The 10458-nt window shown below is 40.9% G+C and overlaps 1 protein-coding gene across 1 annotated transcript in view; it reads left to right on the forward strand.

The window, feature by feature from the left end:
- Window positions 1–1552: 1552 nt before the first annotated feature.
- The window catches only part of PPM1L (protein phosphatase, Mg2+/Mn2+ dependent 1L), a 111244-nt gene continuing 102338 nt past the window's right edge, over window positions 1553–10458 (forward strand). The window contains exons 1-2 of the mRNA XM_014945934.1: window positions 1553–1628; window positions 8745–8797. Coding sequence (XP_014801420.1) covers window positions 1571–1628; window positions 8745–8797 — 111 coding nt within the window. The 5' untranslated portion in view covers window positions 1553–1570. The remainder of the gene's footprint in view (window positions 1629–8744; window positions 8798–10458) is intronic.

Below are 10458 nucleotides of genomic sequence, written 5' to 3' on the forward strand. Positions count from 1 at the left end.
CTTCCTTGCATCTTCTCAACTTTTGAATTAAAACTGGCTGTAAGGGAACTTTGTGTGGTGTCTCAAACCTGTATTTTAAGCCAGCCAACATTTACTGCCACTGCTCCAGCTTCGTATCTTGTGTTTCTTAGACCGCTCCTTAACACCTCAGCTGTGCAGATGTTCTTTAGAGTGCTTGTAACCAGTAGTTTTGGGTAGAAAACTTAGGAAAATGAAAATATCTCAAAGACTTACAAGTAATATGTGTCATGCCATGTCATTACAGGAATCAAGTCTATGGGCATTTAGTTTTTTCGCTGTGGTTCTGCTGTTTCACACGTGCTGATTCGAACCAACCCTTGCTGAAGGAAGCTCTTTAAAAGGTGCCAGGCTCCAAGGCACTGAATGAGTGGGGAGGATCTTCCATCTTTTCCACAGGAGTTAGGTTGTAAATATAGCTTACTTCATTTCTGGAGAGTTTTGTGATTCAAGGCTTTTATGAGTTTTCAGGTCTACAAAGGCCAGATCAAGAACAGCCATAGAAGACAGATGAATATGCACACAGCCCACAGATTCTGCAAATTATGCGATATTTTGCTTTTCTTTCCTCAAATACATCAATTCAGGAATTAATTCCTGTAGCTCCTGGTTGGGAACAGAGCTAGCAGAACTCAAATTTTGGCTGGTAGCCCAGTTCCTCTCATATAAGTGCATCAGCCATCTCCTAATCCATTACCAAATCCATAGCATCATGTATTTGTTACACAGAAAGTGCTGTTAGTTAATGCTTAGCCAAACTGTGAAATTATTTCTTGAATACTTTACTTTTTCCATTACAGCAAGGAGCAGAAAGGAGAAATTGTTTTATCCACATGCAGTATTCAGGTTTTACTTCTGAAACACAGGATTAATTCTAACATTAAAATGTTTCTGCTCAGTTGATCTGCCTATCCCGAGGTACAATTCTTATGCTTAAAAGTTAAAATGTTAGGAGAGTCTGTAGAGGAAGGGGTGCTTTTTCTTTGTGCTGTCACTTCTGGTGACAGAGCAGTATGGTTGATACACTTTTTCCATAGCAGGTCAACTCAATCAGCGGTGGTCCTGGCCTTCCTGAGTCACCCCAGCACCTACAGAGGGGGCAGGTGGAACCAGGGGCACGAGGGGAAGCAGCAGGAATATGGACTGTGTGTCACAGAAATGAGCAAACCCTTCCCCTCCCTCTTCCAGCAAGAGCTCGGGATATAGCGAGCAAACAGCAAACAGCATCACTTTCCATTTACTGCAGAGTAACTTCTATGGGCAGCAACAAACAGGACTCATCAACATCTTTTGTGTCTCTGTTGTGCACTTGCAGAGCGCAGAGTCTAATTAGCATTGCGAGAGGAAAAGGTGACAGGACACACTTTGACTCCTGAAGCATCCCGGTTTGAAGGCGCTGACAGGCGTTGCTGATGCTGATGAGCCAATTGCAGAACATGCATCTTCGGTCCCACAGCACGGGGCCTGACGGCAGCACGAGGTGAATTCGCTGTCTCTTTGGGGCACAGATGACTCCAGAGTGCCGGCATTTTGCGTACTGCTGAACCTCGTTATGCTTTGCTGTTGGGAGCTACTCGGGAGAGCAGAGACGGTGCAGCCATCTCCATTCTGTAAGCTGAGCTCCAACACGTTCCTGTGAGTGGGTCTGACAGTCAGAAGAGGCAGGATCCGGCAGGTTGAAACAGTTTGGTTATTGCTTTGAGTATTTTTGTAGGAAGCAGTGACTAATTACATCAGCTTGGAAAAGTGCAAATCCCTGTTCCTTATTTGTGGAGCATTACTAATGGATTGGGCATTGCACAGGCCACTGAGAGTCAGATCCCCTGTATAAGGAGCTGACAGTATAAGCAACTGATCAGATTACTGACTAAGTGTCCTCAACTCCCATATTAAATCAAGTTGTGGTTATTTTCTTTTCACATACCAAGTTTACTGGTTATTCTGGAGCTATCCATAGATTATTCAAGCTGTCCATAGTGGCCAGCAATGATAAAGTGGTAAAAAAAGCAGGAGATACAGTAGTTAATGATGTATTCACAATATAGCAAGAAGCTTTTTCCCCTCTGTGTTTTAGTTTAAAAATATTTAATTTACTTGGCAGAGTAGGTCTCCTGACTTTCAATTTAAGTGTAAAGGTCAGCAGAGAACAATGTTTTTGGAGAAGTCATTAGCTATAAATAAATCAGTTCGTAACATCTGATAAACAGCCTCCTGCAGAGGGATCTGTGTAAATACATTCCGTTCCTTCTATGCGTTCTCTCGTCCTTTGTTCCCTTCTTTTTCATCAGCTGAAGGCAGCTGCCAGTCATTCTGTCCTCTCTAAACAGATACGGTGCTTGAGGCAGATTTTGTGAGCTGTGAGAATGCTGGAAGCAGTGGAGCTTGCAGGGAAGAAAAGTTAATTTAGTATTGTCTTGCCATCACCAGCTTTTTCTGTATGCACGTGCAGAAATGAATCCTTGATAGCTGGAAGCAGCAGTAGGGAAGCCCGCAGCTGTTTGAAGCTCATTCCCCCATCTGGTGTCAGCTTCACAGTCTGGTGCCTCAGGAGACCTAGGACTGATATGGGAATTAGAGGAGGGGGCAAGGTGGGGGGGGGAAGTGGATATAAAACAAAGTCATAAAATTCTCTTGTAGTCAGATGATTTTTTCCCATTAAAAGACAGCTCCTATGCGGCAAATCTGCGTTGTGGGGAAGCAGATGGTGCTGTGGTATGTATATTTCACAAAGTGGGAAGGAAGGAGACAGTTCTGGCAGCTGAAGGTACCAACCCATGCAGCTATTTCAGTACAAACCATGCCGTTTGGATCTCACTAGACATATTGCCCATGAGAAGACGGAGAACAAACAAAAAGAAATGCATTTGTCGCTGCAGACACACAAGAAGAATAGATATCACTTAAAACATCCTTGAGTAGGAGTTGTGTATGGGAATTATTACTTACTGCATCCAGTTCTTATCAACCCAAACTTTCTTGTATGATAAGGGAATTATTACTTTTCTTACTGCATCCAGTTCTTATCAACCCAAACTTTCTTGTATGATTCAATGAGCATCAACATCTAAATATCTCTAATCAGCTTATCCCTATTACCTAACATAGAATGTTTTTAAAGTCTTCTTCTGCCAGTGTCCTTAACAGTTAGTTTCTGATTTTATTTTTTTTTTTACTTCCTTTTGTATTTCTTTCTGTGCTTTTGTATTTCCCTTGGAGGAAGATTATGGCTGTATCCAGTGGACATCAGCAATGCTCCTTCAGTTTTCTGTGCTGACTCTTTAGAGAGAGCCTAAGTCTCTTCCTTTTCCTGCTGCTTATAAAATACATATCCCATTTCAGCCCTAGAGGTCTGAATGCCTCATCTTTATTTATCGACAGACCTATTTCAAGCAAATTTCAAGCACTAGGCATGAATACAAACACTATAATTTAATAAATGAGGAAAGTCTAAATAAATTCTCCATACCCCACTAAAAAAATTGTTCCACCATCCTTGTTTGAATATTTCTCTATCTCCATCACCAAAATCTAGGAAAATAAGTCAGCCTTTTGAACTGAGTAAAAGAAGCCTGTCCCTGAGGCTGCATATGAAAATGAGGCAGTGTGTGAGAATCAATCATATATTCCCAGAGACAAAAGGAACACAGGCTGCCTGCTTCATGCCATTCCGGGACCATAAAGCAGTCAGAAAACCAATTTACCTGGCTTGCTCAAGGAAATCTTGAGTAGCCCAGAGCTGAGTTATCTCTATCATGCCTTTTAAAAGGCTTTACTTTTTAGGGTATATTAAGAGTATGGCCAAGGGAAGGTGTCAGGGTTGGATCGCTGCTGCACCTTTGAAATTTACCGTGGCTGTAACTAACCTCTTGAAGAGGCATGAAGCTGAGTGCAACTTGGGATCTGTTTTAAATTGTGCAGTCAGCTGAGTCCACAGTTAATTTTAGCGTGCGAGTAAGTCACAAAAAAAGGCACCTGTAACCTCAGTTCCCCTCTCATCTCAGTTTTGTTACAAGCCTGGCTTGGCTGACCTGGGGATCTAGTCCAGAATGCAGCCCATAATATTTTGCATACAAATTTATCTGAAAAAAGTAAAAATGCAAAGAATTAAAATGTATAAATCAAATTTGTAGTCTCTTGCTTAATGCAAATTAAATAGTCTACAACAAAGACACGAGACATCTGCTAAACCAAGTAAAAATTAATGAAGAAGAAAATGAAGATTGCTTTGTTGTTGGTTTTTTTCAATTTGCATTCAAATCTGAGAAAGATTTAGTAAGAATGCTGCCACTTTGTGGCTAATTCAAAGTGATTCTAATTTGCTTAGCTTCTATTTATATTTTCCTTGCATATTTTAGAGTTCTTCATAAAAGTGCTAAGTTTGTGATGCATTAATTTACCAGCAAATCCTTTAGAAACATTTCCAAATATGTCTTCACTCAGTACTGATGCAAAGTTATGCTGCTATTTAAATGAAAGAATACTTTAGATAGCAGCTTTGGCAGTCAGGATCATCTTCAGCTTTATCTGCCGGGCTTTTTTGGCGATATTTCAGTCATGCTCCAGTTCTCAGTGTGTTCATCTCTGGAAACTGACAGGGAAAAATGTGTTTTGAATAATTATGATACAGAGGGCCTAACCAGGGAAACCTCAGAATAAATCAGTGAGAATTTCCAAGAGTATGTTGTGCCCTTGAGAGGTGGACTCAGAATTAAAATTGTGGGATCATGCTCCCACCAAGGTCCAAAACAAAGATTCCCACTGACTTCAGTGGGAACAGAGCTTCAGCTTTTCATTTGCATTTCATTGTCACTGTCGGTATTATATTTCTTTGTGAACCTTTTATTTATTTGCATCAACTGGTAACCTTATACTGAGACCAGAATCACATCGTATTCACATCAGCTTCTTTCCATCCCACTTCCTTACGCCAGTCGCAGATTGTCTTTACATCAGCATGTGAGCTCACTGTTAGAAAAATGTTTTACTTTTCACCTACAATAACCAAATTTTTCTTGCAATTCTAGAATTTTATTAACTCAAGTTTCTGTAAGTTGACAGACTCCAGAATTTCCTTCTGAAATACATCTCTGGTTAAATTTTTCCATAAAATGAGTATTGGCATATTTTCTTATTTTGTGTATCACAGGGTAGATTTGCTCTGATATTGAAAGTAAATAAGAATATGTAAACCCTAATAGGCAATACCCCTTAGTTTACTTGGGAAATCACATTGATTTTTGTTTTCTTGAAATAATGTTAGCTTCAGGTAGAATTTACACCAAATTATATCCTTCTAATCAGAAATTATATGCCCTAACATCAGTAAACCAGGTCTGGGATTTCCATTCTCGTCTTATCTGTCTGTGTGCAGGTACCTGCATACATTTAACCTTCCCATTATATCCAGGATGTGCTTCAGCTGCAGAGCAATACACTGCTTCACTGTTGTGGTTCAGTGCACACTATTCCATAGCAGAATCTTATGTTTAAATAAAAGATGCTATTAAAACATGACTCTGTTTTCCAGAAATCTCCCTGCATCCTGCAGCTCTCATTCTCACTGATGCTAAGGTCACTTTATGCTGCCAGGAAATAAAGGAAAAGCATCAGACTTTAGATGGGAAGATGTACTTTAATGAGGAATGGGAATTGAGAATCATGGAAAACAGAAAAGAACAACTTGTGTGGAAAATTGCTATTTTCATTCCACATCTGTAAATGTTCCTCTTCAACGGAGATGCAAGATGAGCAAGATTCCTGTAATAGGATTTCTCATGGGTTTACAAGGGAGAAGGCAGAATTTACCTGCAATGCTTGGCATTTTCTGGAACATAAAATTGCAGAAACAATATTAGGAAGCGTTGTTTATATCAACTGACATCGAAAGAAAGCATAAAAGTAATTGGCAGAAAAACTAAAACTTTATTTACCTGTTATCGAAACTATTGTAGAAAGCAGGTTTTGATTTTGCTATATCATTATTCCTCTGGAGACCTGTGTCTGTCACGGCCAAAGAACATTCTGAATATTCTAAATAATTTTTTCTTAAAACATCTGAGAAGTAAACCAAGAGAGATTTTACTGCATTGCAGTTTTATTCCTGACATGCAAAAATACAATTTTATAGTTATCATTGGTACTATTTTTTCTACTGTGATTTTATATATTAACAGAAGAAAAGGGAGATGGCTCTGTAGGCTTCTGGGAATATTTTAATATTAGTTTTGGTGTTCTGACCTGCAATGAAAGGACTAACCTGCAGTATCCTACATTACTGTGCACTTCTGATTTATGCTAATAACACTGTTTGAATCTGAAAATCCTGAGAAGATTTTTCAAATAGCAGAAGAATACAGTAAATAATAACAGAAGCATACTCCACATTTTAGAATATTATAAAATAGATGTTTTAAAGATTTTTACATCTGTAACAGTACAGTAGCATTTTTACAAGGAAATTTCCATCAAGTGAAATGCTTCATGTTAGTGAAATTGTCCAGTAAGGCTGATGACCCATTCAGTATTGTATCTATCTTCCCTGTTCATCATAAAATAATAGCAAATTCAATTTGCATGCAGAATAAAAAAGATAAATTTTATTGTTATTATTATTATTGAAGTTATCATTGTAAGTATCTTTACAAAATGAGGCTTCTTGCAATCAAGAAATGATAATGCTAACAGTGTTAGTTAGTTAGTTAGTGCAGACTAAAAAAAAAAAAAAAATGAATGCATTTTCCAATATCTTATTCTGTGTTTTAATTCTGGGTACCATGATTAATTGCCTGTGAATGAAAGTTGTATGCTGCTTTTTTTCTCTTAGACCCAAAATAATTTCCAATTTTATTGCATAACAGGCAACATAGACCCAATCCCCGTGTATTATAACACTAAATAGACGATCAATACTTGTTTATATTAGCAGATTGTTTGCTTCTGCAGGCAATGCGTGAAAACATGAAGTTATGCCTTGGTAGCTTCGTGCTACATGTGAGCAGTAGAAGGAGCTGTTGAGCAAGAAATGTTTTTCCACATCTTCAGCTCCTTAAGTTTGTATCCTGTATCATTCTTAAGTTTGCTGGTGAAGCTGACTCAGTGATCGCTTTTCATTCCTTTCACAGATGAACAAAAGTCACAGGTCTTCCCCCTCTCCCCCGAAAAAACCCACAAAAAAACCCAACATGAAATCTTTCAATAACAACTGATATCCCAAAGATTTGTGATTTTTTTTATTATCGATTTCCGGTATTTAAATGAATGCGTTTGGATCTTTCTGTTCCGTTCCTCCCCTGGGGAGATCTGGGGGGTAAGCAGTGTGGGACGCTGCCACAGAGTGCAGAATGAAACCCTTCAGTGGGTTTGTTGGCTCCCTCTGGATCAGCCCACTGGGCTGTCTCAATGTTGCTTTGAATTTTGCACTTAAATGGTCCATTGGGCTAGAATTTATAAGTAATACCTGGATTATTAGTGTTTAGTTAGTGGACAGTTCCATTTCAAGGACTGAGTATTTACATGGATTACTTCGAGACGGCCCTGTCACAATGACAATTGCTGCCCCGTTGCATCTGTTCAGCAGAAGAAGACCTTTCCTGTGCCCTATAGTTTCATCTGCCTCCCGTTCAGAAAGGGAAGCTTTAGCCACTGCAGCTGCAGAGCGTTTCAGGTCATATTTTTACAGCCGAGATGCTTTTGGAACCAAGTCAAAATCTCTTGCAGTATGAAATATGTATAATGCAATGGAAGATGGGCAACAATAATGATGTTGCTAATGGACTGTTCCAGCGTAGTATGGAGCATCTTCTGCTCCTGAGGGCACTTAGCACAGAGAGGATCCTGTACTTCTTTGGAGAAAGTTGTTGAGCAGCGTATGGATACCAGTTCTCGACAACTGAAATAACAATGAGGAGATGCTCGCTGGTGGCTGGAGGAGTGATTTGTGCACTCTCTGGCTTGAAACCACCACTTTATTTCACCTCTCAGTCCCATCGACTGAATTCAAATTGCCATGAGTGAAACACAGCTTTCATACAAGTCGCTGTTCCCTGGCAGTACATACGCATTTATATTTCTTTAAAATGAATTAGCTGGTGGTAGTGAGCAGTATTCTCCACATTTTTACATTTATTTTAACTTTCATTAAACCGATTAAATAATGAATTAGCTGGTGGTAGCGAGCAGTATTCTCCACATTTTTACATTTATTTTAACTTTCATTAAACATCAAATTAAATAGAATTAAGAGAAGCCATAATACAACAAGTTGTTATTATAAACAAAGACAATCATTACAGAGCCAATTTTGCTTAGTGGCCACGTAACGGCTCCCAGCCAGTAACAACCAACCTGCCAAAAGGGAGTTGCTGCAGCAGATACAGCAAAAAGCCCGGGAGAAGAAAATTAGCTTTCTGAGGGCACACATACAAAGACAAATCGACTGTGCGGCGGGATCTGTGTTGTAACACAAGTGTACCAGGCACGAGCAGACACAGTTTAGATAGAACAAAAGGGAGGCTTTGTTTAAACTGAGAAGTTTTGCTAGAAAAGCTCAGGTTAGATGTAGCTGAAAAGTTTGTGCAACCAATTTCAGCCTCTGTTTGTCACGTTCGGTCTGATGTTTGCAGGAATTACTTGTGAGGTTAGCAGTTCCGTCAGCAGCATGAGCTGCAGCAGCTCTCTGCGTTGTTACCGTATAACCGAACTCACAGGCGTGTATTTTGGCATTTCAGATAAAGACCCTGCTGCTCAGCTCAAGTGGACAGTGACAGATGGGAAGATAAAGGTAAGGGTTTCTTCAGGCCTGAAATGTACAATTTTGGATAGTCCTTTGGAATACTAACAAAATGTCACGGACCTCTAAGATTTAAAGCAGTACCACTATTATATACAACACCTGTCATTAACTTCCCTGCTTCTCAGAGCTGGGTGTAAGAACCAGACACAAAAATCATTAATTTGGGGTTAACCAGATTTGGGTTTATGTGATTTACTTAAGCTGATCTTTGTAAAAAATGGCAAAACAATACTTTATATACATTTATTTGTGACTCCTATGTTAACAAAAGTCCTAAGGAAGTGGGAGCTGCTGGAAGACTCAGAAGGCACATACCTGAACGCTCAGCCTTGGCTGAAAGGCAGTATATTATAATTTTCCACTCAAAATTTCAGGCTGGTTTTGTGGTTTGCTAATTCATCTTCACCACCACTCTAACGTGTTTGACTATTACATCAGCTGTCACACCCTCTGAGGCTGGTTGACGAATTTTGTCAGTTCTCAGTCAGTCTGCCAGCTGGATGGAAATCACTCCAGCTCATTTGCAGCTCAGGCACTACGCTGAATTGTTTATATTCCAGCAAACTTCTGCTCACACAGTTACAGCTTGTAATTTTCACTGCTTATCAGTTAGCAGGAAAGTGACAACTTACAGAAATGGGTCAGAGAAAGAGAATACACGTTTTGAGGATTGAGGGTTTTTTTGCCGTGAAAATGCTGTTTGGCCAAACTCTAATATCAGTTTCATAATTGAGAAATTCCTACTTTGGTTCCCCTTCACCTGTGAGCCCAGGAATGGAACTGGAGACTCCTTGATTACAATCTTGTAAGATTATCCTCTAGAAAAATCCTGGCACTGCTTTGTTTTTTGGTTTCCCAGGGTTTTTAGCAGGTGGGGCTCCAACAAGTCCATGTCCTTCTGTTGGGGAACCCTGAGCTGGACACAGCACAGCAAGTGGGGTCTCACCAGAGCAGAGCAGAGGGGCAGAATCCCCTTCCTCGCCCTGCTGGCCACGCTGCTGGGGATGCAGTTGGCTTTCTGGGCTGTGAGGTCACATTGCCAGCTCATGTTAAGCTTCTCATCCAGCAGCAGCCCCAGGTCCTTCTCCTCAGGGCTGGTCTCCATCCCTTCTATCCCCAGCCTGGATTTGTGCTCGGGATTGCCCCAACCCATGTGCAGGACCTTGCACTTGGCCTTGTTGAACTTCATGAGGTTCACACAGGCCCACCTCTCAAGCCTGTCCAGGTCCTTCTGGATGGCATCCCTTCCCTCCATCATGCTGACTGCACCACACTGCTTGGTGTTGTCAGCAAACTTGCTGAGGGTGCACTCAATGTCCATGTTGCCGACAAAGATATCTGGTCCCTACCCTCAGGGGAAGGCACTGGTCCCAGTACCCACCCCCGAGGAATGCCACTCGTTACTGGTCTCCATTTGGACATTGAATAGTTGAGTGTGGGCATCCAGCCAGTTCCTTATCCACCGCATGGTGCATCCATCACATCTGGGTCTCCAACTTCAGAGACCAGGATGTGATGTGTGACGATGTCAGTTGCTGTCCCCGTACCCACCACATCGGGCTGAGCTGCCATGTCTGCACCGCTTCACACCGATCCCCCCGCACCGCCCCGCACCGCCGCCCGTATCTCCCCGGCCCAGCCCCGCAGCC

This window comes from Calidris pugnax, unplaced genomic scaffold (assembly GCF_001431845.1).
Source record: "Calidris pugnax isolate Ruff unplaced genomic scaffold, ASM143184v1 scaffold111, whole genome shotgun sequence".
NCBI lineage: Eukaryota > Metazoa > Chordata > Aves > Charadriiformes > Scolopacidae > Calidris > Calidris pugnax.